This window comes from Rhipicephalus sanguineus, chromosome 10 (genome assembly GCF_013339695.2).
Source record: "Rhipicephalus sanguineus isolate Rsan-2018 chromosome 10, BIME_Rsan_1.4, whole genome shotgun sequence".
Classification (NCBI taxonomy): domain Eukaryota; kingdom Metazoa; phylum Arthropoda; class Arachnida; order Ixodida; family Ixodidae; genus Rhipicephalus; species Rhipicephalus sanguineus.
In genome coordinates, this window is record NC_051185.1 from 121,385,496 (window position 1) to 121,407,771 (window position 22,276).

The following is a 22,276-nucleotide window of genomic DNA, read 5'->3' on the forward strand; positions in this document are numbered from 1 at the left end:
GTGGGCTAAGCGCCCGCCAGCCATCATCTTGGACCTAGAAGTCATGAGTTCGGTCCTGGCAGCGTAACTTTTTCTTGTACTTTTTTTTCTTTGCCATCTAATGACGTTCACTGTGCTGACGTATTTCCGTGACGGAAATACGTCACGGAAATGAAAGTCTTGGTGGACCCCGGCATAAAAACACTTTCATGTTAAAAAATCGAGGCAGCTTCGCACTAGCGGTGCCACCCGTAGCCTGCATGTTCCGTATATACATATATATACACACACACACACACACACATATATATATATATATATATTTATTTATATATATATATATATATATATATATAGAGAGAGAGAGAGAGAGAGAGTAAGAGAGTTGCAGGAGTAGTTGCCGTATAAGTATGAGAGGTGGCACTTCAAGAAAGGTTCATTTATTACGTCGACGTTATAAATGATGAAGGTCAGGCATATATATATATATATATATATATATATATATATATATATATATATATATATATATATATATATATATATATATATATATATATTATATATATATATATATATATATATATATATATATATATATACAAAAGAGCCTGTCTGCGGTTGCCGTAAAATAAATGGGAAAACTGTATGCGCTTCTAAAAAACTTTATTTGTCGATGTTTCGATCGGAGACCGATTTTCATCAAGACCTCGAGATCGGTCTCCGATCGAAACGCCGACAAATAAACAGTTTTTCAGAAGCGTTTACGGCGAAGCTGTTCAAGCTCGTCGTAATTCCTCTGCCGGAAACAGAAATCATAATCATCATGAACCAGCACGCGCGCTCTATCCTCTTCTGCACATTCGTTCTCTTCTGCTTCGCTCTAGGAACACGTGCGCCAGTTTCACCGGTGCGGCCTGTAATTAGCCCGATGTGTAAGATAACCAGTACAGAAAGAGGAAGAACGAGAGACTGAGAGAGAAAGGAAGAAACAGATAGAAAGAAAAATTTTTTTCTTGGCGAAAAAAATCCTTCACGAGGCCGAATTTGAACCGCGTCCGCTGATTTCGAACGCGAGCATTCTAACCGCTCGGCTATCCAGGCACGCTAGCAGAGCATAGCATAGCTTTGTATAGTATAGTGTATCGAGGGGGTGGGAAAGCGTAGTGAGCGGGAGGAGGAGAGATGTGATGGTGAGGAGGAGAGAAAAGAAGAAGAGGGAGAGTAATGCATAGCATAGAAAGAATGAGAAATAGAGGAAGTGAGAAATAGTGAGCTATATATATATATATATATATATATATATATATATATATATAGACAGAGAGAGCGAGAGAGAGAGAGAAAGAAAGGACATAAGAAGAAAGAAAGAGGAAGAAATAAAAAGATACATAAATAAATAGCTATAAATAAACAGAGAAAAAAAGATAGAAAGACACATAGAAGAAAGAAATAGAGGAAGAAAGAGAGAGAAAATTTGCAAAACTTAGCAGAAGAGCAAAAGCCAGGATTATATAGCTGTCAGCACAGCTGCTTCTCTAGCATTGCGCCTCCAGTGGAAGCTACACTAATTTCTTTGTGTTTGGCAAGCGCGCTGCAAGAGCCGAGCTGTGACAGTCGTTACTCCGCGCTCGTCCTGTGCGCGTTCCTTTCGTGCGTCCATTATGCTTGCGCAGCACGCTGCAAGTTTCGCGCTGCTTGCCGTTCTTCGTGTGACATATCAATTTGTTGTTATCGCATTCATTGCTTCGCCCTTGCGGCGAAACTGTGACTTCTTTCTCAAAACGGTATTTGCCGGAGCTAGTTGGTTCATAGCTAAGACTGGTTTGAGCAGCGGAACTTAAAACGAGGGACAAAAAGAACACAGACAACGTCTTTGTCTGTCTTCTTTTTGGCCCTCGTTTTAAGTTCCGCTGCTCAAACCAGTCTTGACTTATTTTGTTTCTTTCTTGCTCTCTTTCGTTGTTTTAACACGAACGTGTTTTATGCCGGGTTCCACCAAGTACATCCGTTACGGATATGACGTAGTAAACTGGACGCCGACGGGTGAGAAAGAAAAAAAAACAACAAAAGATCCGCCGCTGGAAATCGAACGCACGACCTTGCGGCCGCGACGGTAAGCGCTCGACGCTCAACCGACTGAGCTACCTTGGCACTAATTCGACGCGTCATGAACTCGCTTTATATCGTTTACACACTCTCTAACGCACGGTGCTCTCTGTTGGCGGTGCAGGCAGGAGGGGCGGAGCGGGGCAGTGCCGCCGTCTGTGAAAGGTGGAAAAAAGTAATGCGTTACGATCGACCCTTACGAGCGCTTACTCCGCCATTGCGCGCGATCTCGGATGTCATGGTTAAAGGGACACTAAAGGCAAATATTAAGTCGATGATGATTGTTGAAATAGCGTTCCATAAACCTCGTAGTGCTTGTTTCGTGTCAAGGAAGTGCTTATTTTGAAATAAAATCACGTTTTATTGGTCCGCACGGCGTTAGCTCACTTCAAGTCACCCGCCCGAATGAAGCTTCTAGCTTCCGTGCCCAACGTTGCCCGCCTTTACTGCCCGGCCGCCGACGCTACGGTTTCTTGCGCAACAGCGGCCATCAACTTTGCCAAGACGCAGACACGGGCCACTCCGAAACTGTATAGTTCACTGTGACGGAGCTTAGCTTGGCCAGCAGCAGCAGTAGATGTATCATCAGTGCGAAAATAGCGAGAGCCAAGCACACGCTGCAGTACGCAATGCCGAAACTACCACTGAGACGCGCAGCTCGGCGAAAGCGGAACTTTTGAATGCCTCGCTCCATTCTCCAAGGTAACGCCAAGAGGTTATTTTTCCCATGAACCAAACAGAAACGAACAAGCAGCTTTTTAATATGTCTTGTGATGCACGGAAGGTTCTTTTTTTAATGCAACTAGTTTGATTACTAGTGGTTAATTGTACTCAGGACTCTTGACGTCATTGGGATCATTTCCAAAATATCCCACTCGTGGCGCATATCGTGTCCTACATTTACCTTAATTTCTCTATTAGTAGAGCACTGCTGTTGATAATATTGACGTTTTAGACGTTCTCACACATTGACCTCTCATTCTGACGTAAATTGTTATTTGCCTTTAGCCTCCCTTTAAAACGTCTCGATACCAACCAGGGACACTGGCCGCGCTGGCGTCGCCGAGGCACCCTCGACGGAGTAGTGCAGCTTCCGAGTAGTGTAGACGGAGTAGTCATCATCGGAGTAGTGCAGCTTCGACATGCACCAACGGCATTTCTCCGCCGCCGACTGCTTCGATTGCGAGAGCGCCGACTAACAAAACTGCTGCAATACGCGTTGCAGAAAGGACACGATTCCGACGGGCGAATGTCGTGCCTTGGTGGAGCGAGACAGAGGCCAGTGGGACGCAGGTGTCTGTGGCTCAAGTTACGAACCTCTGCGTCCCCGTGTTGCTGAAGTCCACTGTATTAGTGTATACATGAGCTCAGGCGTCGGTTACCCATTACTAGAAAGCGCACACCGTGTCGTTTCTCTCCTTAATTGACGACGTTTTGAAGAAGTGCATATCGGGTACTAGTGTTGATTATGAGCTTGTTGTTGTCACCTTTGCCCGGGATTCACGATTCTCTGCGTCCAAATATATGTTCACAACTTCAGTTACCACAACGGTTTTATCATGATCATGGGCGTTTGTCGTCGCGTTGGAGACACGCCACGAAACATCAACATGGGGGCATCACGTCAAACGGCGCTATAGCTGCCAAACACGAATAGACGATGTACAAGCTCTCATACATCACTACACAATAAGCACTACTTCTGGGAAGACACGTTTACCTTTCGTCAGGGCTGGGCGAAGATACTTTGAAATTGTATCGCGATACGATACAAGATACTCAGGCAAGAAGTATTTGAGATACAGATACAAGATACTGCAACACTGATTGTATCCGATACGATACATTCCAATTGTATCTTAGGATACTTCGATACATTCTCAAATGTGTTAATATATATCTATATAATGCTGCATTAAACGCCTATGCACATAGATGTTCGCTTGAAAATTCATTAACTGCGACCAATTGTGTTTCATTTTAATGAAAACTCTGTTAGTATCTTCTTGTTCAAGGCATATCTGTTTCATTCTGAAACAACTTATTGGCGCTGTTTTAGCTGCTTAACATGACAGCTCTTTATACATTTCGCTGATAGCTGTTCTTGCTTGTAGCTTTTGTAACTGATGGGAGCTAGTCGCTGCTCTGCTTGCTGACCAGCAAGCCGTTGGCCAAGTAACCATATGAATTTCAATAAGGAGCCTCTGCACGATAGTGCAAATACCGCTGTGGAGTTCTACCTTGCCGGTAAACACATTAAGGTTTTCGCAATAGCGGATCACCGGGCAGGTGTACGTCACCAAGAACATGTGCAGCCCAGAAACGTTTCAGAGGTATTGTACAGTTACGCAAAGCGCTGCAGGACACCGCCGCTATTCACGTTATTGACATTTATAGATCCGATTACCTGGTGATAGCAACAATAAAAGGATTCAGGGAAGCCTAAACAACGTAAACAAATATATCCAAGTAAATAGTAAAGCAGTTCCGTATCAGACACATAGAATCAGTATAGAAACACGATACAGGAGGCATCCCCAAGAGCTAATAATAATTGTTGCGTTTTACGTCGAAAAACCACGATATGATTATGAAAGACTCTGTACGGAGGGCTCCGGAAATTTTGACCACCTGGGGTTCTAAAACCTACATACAAGCACACGGGCCTCTAACATTTTCCCTTTATCGAAATCTGCTACCGCGACCTTCGGGCCAGCAGTCAAGCGCCATAAGCACTGGACCACCACGACGGGTAACCCCTAATAGCTACGACAATTAAATTCGGTGCCTATGAAAAATGGCGTAAAACGACTCTTTGGGACGCTCATGAGAAAAACGGAGCATGTGGTATAACAGAGTTCCTCAAATATCTTTGCGAACGTATTTAAGATGGCGCCTAATAATTTACGTTGTTATAATGCAAACTCAAATTTGTTAATTTACTTAGCAGTAAGCAGGATTATCGTTACTGTATACTCCAGGCACGCCCAGAGCATTATATATTTGTTCTCAACATCACCTTTACATCAGAGTAAATTCAAGTGGAATATAAGTATACAAACTCATATTCCACATGAAGAAGAAAAGAAGCAGAAATTACGCAGACATTTAAAACTAGGAATAAAGCAGATAGCTTACATTGGCAGCACGTTAAAGGCATATTGCAGTAAGCAGACCGGCAGAAAAAAAAAACAATATAGAGACATAGGTCAAATGTACGGGATGGAGAAGGACAGCTAAGAAATAACTTCTGCTAACAATCAAATTATGATTTTAAGAACTCTTTAAATAAAAGCAAAACAGAAGTACGCCAAGATAGCGTCTGTTAGGTGAATGCTTGTTCTGTTAAATCCCGCATCGGTACCGTTGGTGCTATAGCTGTTAGAATCTTATTTGCATATAAGTCAATCTCATTGCATGTAATTCGAACTTACATACACGAGGTCCTTCAAATCGCCGAAGTGTGAAAGCCACGAGAGCCAAAGCAACCAGCCATTCTTGCATTCTTCAGACTTTGTAACGAAGCACTACACAAGAGGAACTTCGATAATGACTTTACAGCGGCATCAGCATGTGTGCGAAAGACGCCGCACGCATTGTAGTGCGCGGCAAAGTAGAGTGGCTAAGTGCCGAGTGTCATGGCACTGACAAAACTAAAGAAACAATTAAACAAAAATTCGGCTGGGCACAGACGTTCGCGCGCTTGTCTGTCGAGACGACGCGAGCGCCACCTCGTAACTCTGCTCAACCAATATATAGGGACACTCGGAGCTTATCGCCTATCCTCGCTGGAAAACTCTAGCGGAAAGATAAAATAATGTCACTGCCTTTAGTTTTACTCCGGTGACTCAGTGACAGCAGTATCAGCTTGAGAAGCTCGAGCTCAGCCAACGTTTATTGCTTCGCACGGTGGTGGTGCGATCGCAGTATCTTGTATCTTAAGATACACGATACATTCTTCAATGTATCGGAAATACAGATACAGATACTTGTTTTGCGAGAAGTATCGCGATACAGATACAAGATACCCAAAAAGTATCTAAGATAGTATCCAAGATACATGTACCTTCGATACTGCCCAGCACTGCCTTTCGTGTTATACCGATTCCTATGACGAAGAGATCAGCCATGTCTTTTTTTCTTTCGTCTCTGTGTTTTCGCTATGTCGTTTTGGTCTCTCATTATTTTGATTTCCTTCTTTCTCGCATTATTCATTTCGTTTTTTCTCGCTCTTTCTATGTTTCTTGCCTTTCTCTCTCTATGTATATTTCTCTCTTTCTCTCTCATTTTTGCTTTGTCTCTTTCTGTCCTTCTCTCCTTCCATTCTCTGTATAACATTCTTTACTCTCTCCCCTCCTCCTTTCTCTTCTCTTCAACCTCACTGCCCTTTCCCAACTCCTTTCTATACTATGCTATACAAGGCGCTGCTATGATCTGCTAGCGTGCCTGGATATCCAAGTGGTTAGGCAAGAGCTCGCCTTCGGATCGCTGGTACGAGGTTTCGAATGCCGCCTCGCCGCCTCGCCAAGAATTTTCCCGCCGCGAATTTGCCTCTTCCTCTTTCAATCTCGTTTTCTCTCTATCTCTCTTTCTCCCTTTTCTTTCTCTCTCTCTGCAGCCGTTCTTTCGACTATCGGAGTTATCTATTCTATGCCTGACAAATTGGTGCACGAGCTCTGGGAGCGAAGTAGAAGTTGACGAAGAAGAAGAGAATGAAAAGAGCGCGTGCAGGCCCCTGATGATGATAGCTTTCGGTCTACGGTTGACGACACTACGTCAAGCTCAGCAGCTCCACTGCAAAAGTTCATTTTCCATTGTAATAGTTGGGGGTTTCGCGTTCTCATTTTCGCATCTCTCACAGCGCACGACTGAATGATCCGCACTTGTTCGCAGGCATCTAAAGTAACGCGTTAACCCGTTAGAGGTGTTCGCATTACATCGTATTGGTCAGAACTCGTATCAACATTGCTTATTTTCTCGTCTTCAGGAGCCGCAACTGTACCATGGTGAACAATATAGTCCATAATGTGATCCAGTAATCTCATCACGTCTTCCTTATTGAGAATGTGCTCTACGTAACTCTCCCACTTCTCAACGGCTACTTGCATGGTGTATCGCCAAACCAGAGGCTCCATGTCTTGGACCTTAAATGTGCTGTTTGCACAGGCCACGAAAGCATTGACGTCACTCTGTGGACAGTCCTCTGGTATAAAAACGCCCCCGCAGTCTTCGTCTGGGGCATAATGGATCATTGAATGGTTTGTAAATACTTATTGTGGCCATTGCTTTTGCGAAAACCGTTACTTCCGTCAAAGCGAGGCGGTCATCACATGCTTGAAGCTGTAGCAACCTTGTCTTTAGTTCAATTGGTTTCTTTCCCGCCACAAATGTGCCTACCATTTTTGTCAGGCATTTTGCAACGTTTCAGGAAATTGCCTGTGATGTTTCAGAAAATGGACGCCACTTTCGAGGTTTACTGCGAGTACGTGACAGAAAAGAAGGACAGGACTTTCAACGCCTCATTCCTCAAACACGTGGCCTTCAAAGTTGTCCACGGATTTGTCACGACCGGTCTGGCGGCTGCTGCCATCGCTTTGGCCGTGGTTGAGCTGCCCATCGTGGCCATCGCGCTCGGGACTGTGGGGGCTGCCTCCCTGTCCGCGCACTTTATCCAAGTGGTCGTGGAAACGCAGCTTGCCAAACGCAAGGTATGATCATCGGCATCATCATTCTCTTAAGTAGCAGAGATATCAGCCTCGTACAGTTTTTCGCAATGTTACACAAATGCAAATGTGCAGCTACCATTTGTTAGATATTCTTTTCATCCGCCATGTTAGGTATTCTAACAAACATTTTTTAAAATGCTTGTTGGGTGTCTTGTTAGGCATCCGATAATGTTGTAAATGGTACGGGGGGCATCGCAGTCACCACAGAATTACAGCGACGACACCCCAAAAGACAAATTGGCTATTGAAGTTAGTGTCAAGCCAATTTGCGAAATTAATCATCTGAATGTCTTTTTGGCGTGTAAATCGGTGTGAAGGTAGGAAAATAACCTGTTGATTCATGCGTTTTACAATAGATACCCGTCTGGTTGGCTCAAAGGAAGGAGGACAGAAAAGACTTATCAACGAAAAGAACAAACGTTATAAATATCATATTAAGCACCGCTTCTGCGAATCCTGTATTATATAATACACTTGAGCGCAAATATATTCCGAAACAATCCTCGTAGCTACTTTTCGGTGGTTTTGTTAAATGAGTATTATTTAAATAGAATTTTATTTGAGCTATGTGATATGCATGGCTTTAAAATATGGTATTCCTACTGAAATATTGAGCATATATTCTAAGTATTTTGTGAGACTTCTTTGCAATTTTTACGAAAAATATTAGAAAGTATAGCTAGGATGCGACATGAAAATGAAACATATTACGTAAGGTTTATTTGAATGTGTGTGGAAATAGTCGAATGACGCACGAAGCGTTTTGTTGCAGCTAGAAAAAGTTGTACGATTTAGACATCAGTGAGAAATAACCGCTGAGAGAAATCAAGGCTGAAAGTCTTATCTCTAAAGTCTAAAAGCTTAAATGTGGAAATAGCAATTTTTTATTAGAGTAGCTCGAAGACAAGTGCCCTCGACTCAACACTGTCTTCAGCGACGTAGTTTGTTCTACCGCTCTTAAAGCGGCATAAAACAATTAATTCCTCAGTAAATACATCTTTGAGCCAATACATTGTCAATGTACAGTTAAATAAAAATTGTGATGACTGGGCAGTTATGGCGTTTTACGCATCAAGTGGTTGCAATATTAATAGAGATACTTGGAACGTCGTCAAACAATGATTCTAAAAGAAGGCGTGGTTGACTGAAGCGTTTCACCTGCAGCGTGCTCCTAATTTTCAGAAAAAGGCTAGGAAGAAGAACTCAACGATGGCTGCGGAAGCAGCCAAAAGCAGGGGAACGAGCGCCTTTGACAGCGATGAATGCGAAGAGGAGACACCAATAGTGAGTCGTGAACATGTACTACGTAATTCCGCAAGGTAGCGATAGTAGTAGAGCCCAGCAAGCTTGTTTTACTACAAATTTTACTTGAGAAAACTCTACCGCCGGTGAGTATCGGATCGTGGGAAAAATCGTTCATCCACCTCGTAACAGTCTAACCCTTTAAGTGCCGATTTAATTACGAATAATTGTTCGAGAAATGCCATGACGGGAAATGCTTCAGTAACATGTTCAAAACAGAAAGATACTTGCGAAAACATTTTACGACAGATAAAAATGCTTTATTCGTCATATTTCGCACCGTCACGTAATACCGAGGCTATAGCCAGCAGTTTTTTTCGGGGGGAGGCGGGCACTTGCTCAAGGCCTTGAAAAAAACCTATTTTCGTTATTTATTTTCTGTAAAAGACGCCCCTCCATGAGAACTTCGGGGGGGAGGGGAGGGCTTGGTGCCCGAGCACCAAGCTCCCCCCCCCCCCCCCCTCTTGCCTGCGGCCCTGGCAATAGCCCATACCTGGAGCATTTGATGTGTATTCCGGAAGACATTTCTGCCACAGCAGAAAGTAAGGGTTCCATTTGACATCCTGTGGACAACATGTACAATTCCTCGATAGTTGAATACAAACTACCATCCAATACAACGCTACCACAAGGCTCCTATCCTTGTGGTAGCTCTCAAAGCACGGCACTGCGCCATGTTCGTTTATAACGCGGTTGAAACGCAGGGCGCGCATTTCGTCGTTTAGTGTGCGGACTCTCATTCAATAAAGGCCCCTATCACGGAACCCGTGCTGCCATCTATGTTTTAAATAGAAAAACATCATTTGACGGGGTTGGCTAGTCAAAAGCCTCTTGAAACATTGCTGAAGAGCCATGACGAGCACAGGTCGTCACAAGCAAAAAAGTGACGTTTGCTCATGACCAGCACAGTTCGTCATCAGCGCTTAAGGGGGCTAAACCTCGATATTCTGGTTTTAAGCGGGCTTGTGATTTCTCACTATTACTCACTATACATACAGCGATATATATGCAATAATTAGAAATAATTAGGCATATTTGGCGAAGGGTAATGCCTTCACGTGAATAAGAAATATTTGTGAATTCGAAGAACTTCAGCGAAATAGATGATGGCATGAGGGCACCTGAAACAATAGGAACGAAAATTACGGAAATGGATCTCATATACCTGCAATTCATTTATCGACATTTTAGAAAAATCTGTATATCCTGGCACCTGAAACTTGGTGGTACATAATGGGTGAGAGGTAGTTGAAAGAAAGGAGAGTTAGGAAACATAACTAGAAGAAACATCTGCTCTGCTAACCCGAACCTAGTGGTAGGGCAGGCCAATAGAAAAAAAATTCTGCGGTTAATGTAGCGCTAATTTCGTTCTTGCGTAGGCCCTGGTGCAGTTTGATATTCCGTGCTGAATCATGCGCTAGTGTCATTGTTGTGTAGGTCTTGATGTAGCTCTAAATCCTGCACTTAATGCAGCTCCACTACTTTGAAACCTGAAGATGTGCGTAGGATGGCAACCGGGCGATTTCCTTCGCGTACGCGCTGTTGCCACTGCCTCAACGATTGCGCGCTTGCTGCGGCGGTGGCTCCCTCTGTTGCGCTACTCGTATATCAGCCGGATGGTTCAGGAAGGTTTTTCGCAATTTTATGTAAAATTGCGAAAAACCTGAGTTATTTTGGCAGTTTATATTATTGTACACATGGTTAGTTTATTTTGCACTGGTTTTGAGCGTTTTAGTCTTGCTTTAAGCCTGCATCGGCCAGCCGGTGAGAATGCGACATGAGAAACTGGATGGACGATAGGCTGGGCCCCTAGAATGCTACGAAGTGAAAACGAATTATCATGGTTACTTCGGACCGCAGCATCACTACATGCGTAAGAAAGCGGCATACTTGTATACGGAAGAACTGGTGTTCAGACCTTTGGTTCTATTCAGCCAAGCCATGCATGCAGACAACCGCATGGTTTGAGCACCGGCCAGACGAAGGCGTCCGAGAAGGCTTCGTGCCGACGCAGCAAAGACAGGGGCGTCTGAACAAGCGTGAGGTGCCAGGAGGAATGAATCTTTATTCACATGGAACGCGCGCCTCTTAGCTCGTGCTAGCGATGCCGAGGAGACGCGCCCGGCGCTTTCTTTGGACAGAACACCTTTATTAGATGCGAAGTATCTTAAGGCGGAGCTCAATCCAGTGGTGGTGGTGTGCGGCGTGACCACCCTTACTGCGCATGCGCGTACCCTCTCCACACACCTCCTCTCCCCTCTCCCTCTCCCCTTCCCCTCTCCGCTTTCCCTCTCCCATCCCCCTCTCCCATCCCCCTCTCCGCTTCCCCTCTCCCATACCTCTCTCCCCTCCCATCCACTCTTCCTCTGAAACGCGGGCTAGACATGCCAAAATTCTCTCCTGCGCAACGCCGCGATGAGCTCGAGCGCATGCGCGTCCCCTCCCCTTCTCCCTGCTCTCCTACGCTGCCCCCTCTCGCCCGCCTGTCGACCGCGCGTTCCCCGCTCGCCCTGTGAGAATTAACGGCCAGGCTAGATGGAAGATACGACGCGCGTAGCGTCCCTCTTCGCGTTCCACGACGCGAGGTCGGTAGCATGCCCAACGAACGCCAACGAAACGCGATCGTGCATGTGCTCCGGCTTCGCATCGCCTCATGGTCCCCTTTAGCGGGAGATGGTGTAATTTTTGTGTAATATGCTACTACTTTACTCACAGCATCATCTGCTCGACAAAAGGTTGGGCTAGACCAGTGTAAGTATTATTATTATTATATAGCGAAAAGAATGAAAGTAGTGGTTATTGTCCTATTACCATCTCACAGCCACAGCACATAGATTAGTATAAATGAATGACTGCCATATTAAGCGAGTGATGGATCGACGTTTGAAGTATAACTAACCCATTTTCGCAGCTTAACGCCGAAGACGACAGCGCTAGCGAGCTTTCTGTGGAGCTCGCCGAGTGCGCAGCGACATCGCTTGCACCACGTCTTACGACTACCACTGAAGAGGTGAGTCCCTGAGCCATCTCGCACTTGCCCTCATCATCGTAATACCTCTCGCTTCAGCACGTATCGAAACTAAGATATGGCTACCTGAAACATTAGGTGTGTCGACAGCCAAAGAACATGAAACGACCCGCCATGTCGGCTGGGACGCCTGGTATACCTCTACGGTGGCAGAGACTACCCACTTTTATTTTCTCCTGCATTTTATCACTAAACCTAGCACATTTTATCACTAAACCTAGCCTAAACCTAGCCATCTCGGCTCACTCAGCATCGTCGCCAATCTCAGATTATCTACAAAGTGTAGAGAACGGCGGCCGCCTATGCGCTCAGCCGTGAGACGACTTGGTGTCCACGCCGATTATAGCACTTGTCATTGCGTGGCGGGCACTGGACATCTTAACGAAAGTATTGAATTCGTGCTGAGGTCGGTATAAAGCCAGAGACAGGATGACGGTAAGTCTGGTTGTCGTGGATCAAGTTTATTACAATATAAAGAGAAAAGTTGCAACAAAAAATAAACGGAAGGCAACACAAATAAAATAATACATGCATCATTATCTAACCTAGCTTAATTTTCAAAAATAACCCTAGGGAAACTAACACGTGCACTTCTAATGTTTGCTAATGCTCAATCTCGGCTTCGCGGCAGGACTTCACAAAGCCCCATGCGGTGACGTAAGCGAACGGTACTTATCGTACAGTGTCCGTTGTGCCGTTCGAACCTCGTGGAGTCGTCGCACCGATGTGCTCTCAATCAGCGTCCTCAGTGGTGTAGCCAGGGGGTCGCACAACGGGCCCATGCTCCCCCCCCCCCCCCCCGAAACTTTTTAGATGTGAAGCAGCTTATGGTCGAGCCTGTTCCCTCCCTGCGCCGTCCACACCCCCACTGCGCATGCGCCACAGCTGGCCCAAGCTTACGGAGGAGATTGCTAGAGGCGCTCCGCTAGATGAAAATGACCGGCGCGCGCTCCGCTCATTCTCCTCCCGGCAATGCCACCGTCAACGCCACGATGAGCGCCAGAGGCAGCAATGCTGCTGCTACTGCTGCGGAGAAGAGGGCTCAAGCCGCTGCCGCGAAACGGCAGCGACGGCAAGTCGACTCGGAACTTCGAGCGAGAGAAGCGGAAGCGCGCCGTAAACGCCGCCTGCAAGAATCCACGGAAGCAACGAGGGCTCGCGCAGCCGAAGCGCAACGGAACTTTATGAGCTGTTTTGCATGCTACTCAGGGCTCCCTTTCCGGGGAGACGTGTGTAATTTTTTTCGCCATGGCATACAGAACACACAATGGCTCTCGACCGCATCTGCCTGCCCGGCCCCTACTTCAGATCAAGGAGGTGCGCCCCCCCCCCCCCCTTCATTGTGGACGTGAGGACCACGGCTCTTTCCTTCGAAGAGATCGTCCGCTAACCTTGTGCAACTCTGTAGGCTCCTTATATTCTTTCGTCCGAAGTCGACCCTCGCGGTGTAGTTGATCTTTTGCTTGGGAAGTCGACTGCCTCGTGCTAGTAGGCCAAAGGCCCTTGCGCGGGGCCACCATGCACGGTTGTACTTTCCAGGTAAGCCTTTATCCAATGCACCTGGCAGACCGCTGGATTGTCAACCGTTCACTCTTCTCTTGAAACTCGAATCATCTGCCTCGTGCTGGTGGGTCGATGACCTTGGTGCTAATCGATGCTTAACATTGTCTCGTCGCTCGAGTCACTGTCACGCCTGACTTTGCTTCGTCGTTGTAAGAGTTATTTTGTCGGGAATATGTGAGGATTTGGAGGCCGGTCACCACTCCAAACAGGGCTGAATAAACGAGGAAGCAGTCGCAAAAATGTTTGCCTTCCCCGCCTTCAGCTACGGTGCACTCGCCTCCCATCATACCCGGGATGATGGGAGGCGCATGCCATTGGAAGTATATGTGCAATATTCGTGATAAGCGTTGCTTCTACTGCAATTGTATGCGTCTCTATTATGTGGATTTGTTAAGTTGGTAACCATACTTCCCTTCCAATATGTGCTTTTCGTTTCAATGCCATTTGTCTAGTTCGCAAATATTGGGCACCACTTGCACTGCATGCCTTTCGCAATCGGTAAATCTAAGTATTGCTCAAACTTGTACGAGCGATGCTTGGGAAATAAGCAATAGTCGGATATATTCACCCTCTTTTCCATACATCGTACTAACCTCAATATCCTTTTCCGCAAACACGTTGTGCACTCTCGCATGCTTTCGCTCAAACGCAGTTTACCGAACACGGACCATCATGACGACGGCGGCACTAACGGCAAATTTTCACCTACAGTATTCCTAAATTGCGACCGCAATAATCATTAACGAAAATTACACCTCCTAGTGTCACTCAGAAGATGCGAAGCAAGTAAACACGACCGAGGCTTAATATTACATCTTAGAATGCGTCTCAAATCAGATGAAAGATGTGTAAGCGGAGCCTCCTTACCACGCATCCTCTCTGCTAGCCTGTCCTTCTGGACGGGCGTCCCCTCTCACCGTGGCCTTTCATGTGTCAGCTGTACTACTAACGAGTGAGAATATGGGTAGCACGCTGTTTTCTTCGTTTGCAGCTTTTCAAAGGGATAACTCGTTACAAATGGATAGCGTCACGAGTTCTCGTACAAGTACGCCCAGAGCCGGAGAGCCTTATTAAAAAAGCGGGGGCATTTCCGTGCTAATGTTCTAAACGAACGGCTGTCCATCGAGTTTATGAGTGCGCGTACAATATCCATGAGTGGGATAAAAAAAAAGAGACGAATGGTTGCTACAAATTTGTCGAAACTTGCAGTAATATTTGCTAGGTTTTACGTCCGAAAAGCACGGTATTATTATGAGAGAGGCCATTGTGGAGGGCCCGGTAAATTTCGACCACCTAGTGTTCTTTAATGTGCACGTAAATCTAAGTATTGCTCAAACTTGTACGAGCGATGCTTGGGAAAACCCACGTGGAGTTATGCTTGCAGGACTACATAAAGTATATGTGCAATATTCGTGATAAGCGTTGCTTCTACTGCAACTGTATGCGTCTCTATTATGTGGATTTGTTAAGTTGGTAACCATACTTCCCTTCTAATATGTGCTTTTCCTTTCAATGCCATTTGTCTAGTTCGCAAATGCTGGGCACCACTTGCACTGCATGCCTTATTCATCGAAGCTGGCACATAACGCTTTGTATTTCGTGTACCGCATTTTTGCGTCGGGGTGGGAAGAAGAAGCCCCAAGCACTATAGGCATGTGCGCAGTGTGGGGGAGGGGGATGAGGGAGTGGGGGAGCGACCATTTCGCTGATACACTAAAGGGGGCGCCTATTCTGTCCTATATATTTACATAGACGTACCTGTCACGAAATTGGTAATGTTCGGGGTTATGGCCACGCATGCTTTTTGACAGTAACAGTGGCCGCTACCACGTGAGATTGTTCTACAAGGACTGTTTACTTCCCACATTTGCCCCAGCAAAGCCGGGTACTAATGACAGGCCGTTGTGAGAAGCACGTCATCGCTTGATTCTCATTTTTGCATCTACCGCGTAATGCCGTGGGGGGAGGGGGGGGGGGCGCTCTCGTGCTTAATAGCGGAACTGAACAAATTCCAGGCATTGTGGGGGATATGTTTTGACAGTACTCTTCCCGGATGGCACTTGTCGCTCCGAAGTACTATAACATAAGGCGCGAGTGTGGCTGCAGTGCGCCACTTGACTGCGTAGTTATCCGGGTGAAAGAGGACGAGAAAGTGACGAGGTAGGGCACTGGACAACGCGCTCCACGCATCGGTCCGGTTTCGGAATGTTTGCCGTGTGAGTTGTTGAGGTGATTGGGGGGAGAGGGGTGGCGCGGCGCTTCTGCTGCACTTGTTCGCATGACGACGCAAACAACCGTGTTCGCTGCCATCCTGCATAAATCCCGTCCGCAAGGGCCGTAAATGAAGATTCTTTCCGTAACAGCGTCGCAATAAAGCAGCCAATGACAGTCGTACGAAGATTATTTCGTGAGGTATGGTTACACTATTGGAGGGGTCAGAGTTTCTTTCCGACATAACTAACCGCACTGTGAAGCAAATCTGTGCCTTTTTGTTTGCCCTAATCTTCCCGTATTTCTTCAGTTCGTACAAGTTACACAGCGCGTTATAAGATTACACAATTCTAATAAATTCGGTGATCTGTAGTATTTTGTGAGCAACATGCCTGTGTGTTACAGACAGCAGCTGAGCCCGAGAACGCATCGAGAGCTCAAGGAGCCTCCAAGAGCCGACGAAGGTACGCCGTTGAGAGAGTTTGCTCGGACGACTGCACACCGCTCGTGAGTACCGACCTTGTTCATTATGAAAATTTGCAAGATCGAGTAAGTAGATTTCCGAAAAAATGATTTCCTATCCACACGACTTGTTACATAAAACTCTTGACTCTGGTATAAACATCCTACCTGCAGGTAGGGCCGTTCAGCCGGTATGGATAAGCCTAGAGTAGAGTCTTCCGGCTGCTAACAGTTTTTTTATTTGTGCAAACAGATAGTTTTACCCAAAATGCATATGTATGGAAAGATGTCGATCTTGCTATAATTTCGGCGTGTGTAACTGCCACGCATGCTACAGAAACCGTCATTCGAAACATGTGAAGATTATGGACGTATCTCAACGTCTTGTTGTGTTTGTATATAGCAGAATATCATTAGATTGAAATTGATAAAATGCAATGTCAGCAGACAGCCTACATTATACGAGAAACTTGAGACGCTTGAGCTTGGCCTTCAAGAGTAGAACGCGATAACATGATCGGGTCCCGTTCGCATCGCCTTCTCATTCGCTGGCCTGCATGCCTTCCCTTCTTATAGTGGACACCTCAACCGCTGCCGTCAGGAGAGAAACGTGTGTGCGCCTAATAATTACCGTTTGAAACTCTACGAGAGTGCATATAGATAGTCGAAACACAGTTGTCAACTGCCCACTGCGCTACAATTCGTTATATTGCGCTACTGCGGAGCACGCACTACGCGTCCGTAATGCAATATTGACAGTAGCACATTCGCTAATGCTGTTGCTGCTCATCATGATTAATTGCGCCTGAGTGCTGTGTCATGGGTGGGTCTTGAAACCAATCGCGCGTTGCAGAATTCACATTGTATGATGTCTGGTGCAGTTGCACCCTTCCGCAACGCATTATTACGTGTTAACCCCACTTCTCTCACTACATAACGGCCAAGCGTCAAGCAGTTTTAAGCAGCTTGAAACAGCTCCCAAGCAGCTTCAAGAGCTGGCGTGGTTATGTGGTAAAATGCCCGAGTGCCACACGAAATGCATGAGTTGGATTCCCACTTAAACCTAAGGTTTTTGGTGTTTATTTATTGTCACCTAGCGCGATTTTGCGTTCACAGACTACGCCGCATTCACCGCCACTGACGCCTACACCTGAATTTCTGCCACACGGGCTCTTTAACGCTATCGCATTGGAACTTCTGCGGTTCTGCGAATAATTTCCAATGGTAGCCGAAAATCGAAATTACTTCTTTATTGCCAATCACGATCAGCAGTCATATATCCAAGATTTAGTCATGATTAGCCATTATTGTCCAGCATCTCCCGGCGCCGCTACTATGCTACTATACATACGGGAAGTTTTTAATATTGTGCAACTTAGCACAGTTGATCAGGACAACAGGGACGAAAAAACCAAGTACAGCAAGTACGTACATTATTTTCCAGAGTGACTAATTGAAGGTTTGTCTATTTCGCTTGCGCAGCTTGATGCCACAGAGGACACCGACAGTCTGCTGTCCATGGACTTACCCGACGTTGAAAGTGTATCACTTGTACCATCTCTTACGCTTTACAACGAAGCGGTGAGTTCATAACATACCCAACTGAAGCATGCTTCTCTACATGTTCCCAGCTGACCAGCTGCGGAACGAAGCCGCTGTGAAAGTGAGAGCATTAGTCAAAGTGAAGCCAACTGTCTGTACGCTTCCCGCTTTCTTTTTTGCCGTCACTGTTGTATTGCTGCGAAGCTCGCGGCTAAAAGCATGATTGACCTGTGCGTCCTATCAATGGATCTAACTTTCGACACATCAGCGCGATGTCTACTCACGAAGCCATCCCCACACACATACCTCTTTCGCGCCAACGCCAGATATATTTTTGTTCCTCACGCTCTTGCGTTCGTCGCCGAGTTCTAGGGTCCGAGAATGCCCGGAAGGTCAACGGATCCCTCGCAACATGCATCCTCAACATCACCGAGGAAGGCGGCTCGCCAGGATAAACACCGTCAGAAACAACCACCGCAATGGCCCACAGGCACGATACGTCGACGCAGCCAAGTATCAGGGAGGTAACGCCATCGCGATTAGCGTCACAGATTATAAGGGTATGACACTGGCGTCGGCGACCATCCTTGCCAAACGCGCGGATACAACCGAAGAGGCCGCTATAGCAGTCACCGCCCAGACGAGCGAGGATCCCATCATGGTCTTCACCGAATCACAAACAGCGGCACGCAACTACCTGAAAGGCACGATCGCCACGATAGCGATAAGGTTACTTCAACTCATCGACACTCCTCCCCCTTACACCTGCATCGTATGGCTTCCGGGTCACGAGGGCATCCAAGAGGATGAAGCGGCACACACCCCGGCCCTTGCATGCGTCAGCCGGTCCTTTCAGCACGAGATCCGAAGCACCTCCCGCACAACAAGACCAGCAGAAGATACAGGATCGGTACGCCTAACCTAACACTCATTGCTGCAACACTATCGGCTTGAATGCATGTTATGCGCTCCCCCACATTCCAAACTCACAAGATACGAAGGCACCGACTACAGGTGACTTACGAAGAAATACGTTAACTCACGGCATATTATTGCACCATATTAGAACAACCTTATACGGCTACACCTGCCCACACACAATGTGGCAGACACTCTGGTACATCTTCCTACTGCAGTGCAAAGCAAGCATTCCAGCGCTACAAGCAACAGCCACAGATGCGGACCCGAACCTCTTCAGTGAAACGTCGGAGGCTGCGATCTCCAAGTCGGACCTAGTCGACCAGCGACAACTCGTCACTCTAGCCCGGCGGGCGGTCCAGGCTAGAGGGTTCCTGGACTAATGGACCCTCTGACCTTCCTTAACAACCCTTCAATAAAAGTTTTCTCTCTCTCTCTCTCCACGCTCTTAATTATGTGATGTTGATGATGATGAGTATCTTAATTGAAATTCCATTTTAACACATTCGCGACCGTGGAAAAATCTGTTGTTTTTGAGTAGTCCAGGAAATATTCCTGCTACAGGAATTGATTGATGCCAAAGTGTAGGGTATCAATTGATAGAAGAACAATTGGTCTTTCCAGCAGTATTCATTTGAAATGGTAGACTTATTGCGAATATTATTAATGATTATCAAAACAGAAAAATGCAACAAAAAAGAAGACACTTCGTCAGAACATCAATGCTACTGTGCTCAGGATAAGTATTTAAAAAATCGAAATATGCGTTTTGAACACAAGTCCTTATGGAATAATACTGCAACTATAAGCTGTATGAGTACAAAAGTTATTTACATACATAGAAAAATATAAGTACTAGTGCCTATCATGCCACCGTGCCAGTAGTTTTCCGACGCGGGGAAACAAAGGCAGGGAAACAACACCGTGCGTTGGCTTTCCAAAATATCCATCCACGCATACTTTTGGTAATTCCATTGGCAGATTCGGAGCACTTCCGGTAGCACTTTTTCTTCTCCATTCGGAGCAAGTCTGTTCCATTGGCGGATTGAGAGTGCTCCCTGTATGTTTCATTGGCAGATCTGGAGCAGCTCCTGCGCCAGACTCACTCCGCGGAGCAGCTCTCTCTACTCCGCGAAAAGCGGCGGATTCGACCGGAAGTCGCAAGCTTCACGCGCATGCGCAGAGCGTGGCGTACCGCGTGCGCGATGAAATGCGCTGTCCGATCGCGCCCGTTCTCTCCGCTTGCGCCCGTGAAGGCGAAAACTTCGCGAACCGCGAGTAATGCTGGGCGCTTGCGAAGCAGATGTGCGCTAGCACCCCCTACCGTTTGCTCTGGCGCTGGCGCTTGTGTTCCGTTGGCAGATTTCTTCAGTTGCTCTCCGCCGGAGTGGAGTGCTCCGGCGTAGAGTTCGTCGGCCACTCCGAATCCGCCAATGTAATTCACCAGTTGTGTGGTTGCATGTCTCTCTGAGGACTTCTGCTGTGAAAAAGAAAACACGAAGAAGCTTACGCGCGGCACTCCGGAGGGCTAGGTTGAGGTCCACCCCGCGCCATTTTCGCGGAGAGAACTCCGCTCTTTCTGCAGCCGGCGCCAAATGCTCCTGCCCGAAAGATATCGACACCTTGCAGAAAAGAGCTGTGACCTTTAATACGCACCGCATATGTTTACATCAACGCGCGGCAGTGATAAAACGGCCCAAGAAGAGAGCGAAACTTACTGGTAGATACCTGGTGATGTTCCGGGGCGGTTTGACGCTCTATCGCCTTCCGGACTGACGAGTCTGACGAATCGAAGGCGTCTTCCCTATCTGTGCAGCTACCGTCACCCAGAGATTAACGCTCAGATTCATCGGAATCCGTAAAAATTCGCTGCTTTTGTGGAGCACCTGTGATCGACGTCGACGCCGCAACCAAAACCACGAGCGCTCACCTCCCCGACTGCGAAGGAGCTTTAAAAATCCCCCCTCCCCCCACGACGAAAAAAAGAAACTCAAAAGAGAAACAGATAAAATACTGCCTCTTTTTTCGTTTAAATGGCGTTTGTTGCCGAGAAGCACTCAGAGAGCGCCTAAATTTGAACTTGAAGTCATCGTTAACATACTAACGATGGGAACAGGCATGGTCATGAAAGTCTTACGTAGGATGCGGGGCTGAAAGGCAGCGCCGTGTACTGCATATCTCGCGTCGTGAGCTGGTGAGCTTTGGGTGCAAGGCAAAGACAACAAAAAGACTCTCTCTGTGTAGATTCTAATAGCGTGCACTTGATGTGCAACAGTGCCTTAATTTCTCTTGAAGATTCGTTTCCCTGATTTCTTTATACAATTCTTACGTGATTGTTCTCCAGACTTAGAATTTTTCTTTCCTTTTGATGTTTGTGTCTGCTTTTCGAAATAGTGCTGCAAGTTTAGAGCTGGAGCACAAGTTGGACAAAAGTACAGTGAGCGAGAAAAGTGTCCCGTTTGTACAGTGAACATATTAACAAATCGAATAACATTAATGCATATCACTTCAAAAGTGGTCATTGAAATATAAATTCGTTTGTAATATATTTAGGTTGTTTTATAGAGCCTTATAGAAGGAGCGTGCTACAGTAATGAATGTAGAAGTAAGATTTCTCTCTAAAAGTATATAAACTGCTTTGTGCACAAAGTCCATTCATACATAAACTAAAATAAAAACTGTAAGCTGAACAAGATAGAGCTTGATGACCACCTGGAGGCTTGAAGTAATAAAAATTTTGAACAGGAAGTGTGACGGGAGAAAAACGTTTCGACAAATCGGAACAGTGGCACCGGCAACATTCCTTTTTAAAGATTTTTAATCATAACAAAAACAGTAGTGCAACGTGCCATACAAATCAACAGTGGCACGTGCTGAAAAATAATTTGATCATCGTTTATATTGTGTAAAATACAAATATGATATTTACTAATTGTTAATATTGTCTAAAAGTGACTCAGTGGGTGGTTATGCCATGTCAGAAGACAAAAATTTTAGTAATCAATCATTCTCGCAAATCAATCTTCAAGGTGTGAATACCTGAAGATAAAAAAAACGCCACGCCTGCGCAGACCACGCGGCACAGTCAGAGTGAAAGCTAGACGAGCGGCCTTTAAGAACACGTTGTAAATTCTCTTGGGGCGACTACTACAAGAAAGGTTGCGAATGCTCACTGCCTCATGAATCATGACAATTTTGTGAAGTACGACTCACTATGCCATATTTCATCATTTTGCGGAAATTTTGCGGAAAGTAGCCGCTGTACATCTGTAAGAGACTATGTGCGCAATCCCGGTCGCGGTGCCTGCGTTTTCGACAGAGGCAGAAATGCTTGAGGCCGTGTGTCTAGATTAAGGGGCACGTTAAGGAATTCCAGGTACAGAGTTGTAAGGTAGAAAAGAGAAAAAAAACAGCCAATAGATCGGAAAAACTAGCT

The 22,276-nt window shown here is 46.1% G+C and overlaps 2 protein-coding genes across 2 annotated transcripts in view; both read left to right on the plus strand.

The window, feature by feature from the left end:
- LOC119406709 (atlastin-2) overlaps positions 1-22,276 on the plus strand; it is a 210,661-nt gene that overhangs the window by 41,958 nt on the left and 146,427 nt on the right. The window lies entirely within an intron of this gene.
- LOC119372402 (uncharacterized) overlaps positions 1-22,276 on the plus strand; it is a 59,974-nt gene that overhangs the window by 22,306 nt on the left and 15,392 nt on the right. The window contains exons 2-6 of the mRNA XM_037642873.2: positions 7,539-7,796; positions 8,997-9,098; positions 12,028-12,126; positions 16,324-16,425; positions 17,863-17,961. Coding sequence (XP_037498801.2) covers positions 7,539-7,796; positions 8,997-9,098; positions 12,028-12,126; positions 16,324-16,425; positions 17,863-17,961 — 660 coding nt within the window. The remainder of the gene's footprint in view (positions 1-7,538; positions 7,797-8,996; positions 9,099-12,027; positions 12,127-16,323; positions 16,426-17,862; positions 17,962-22,276) is intronic.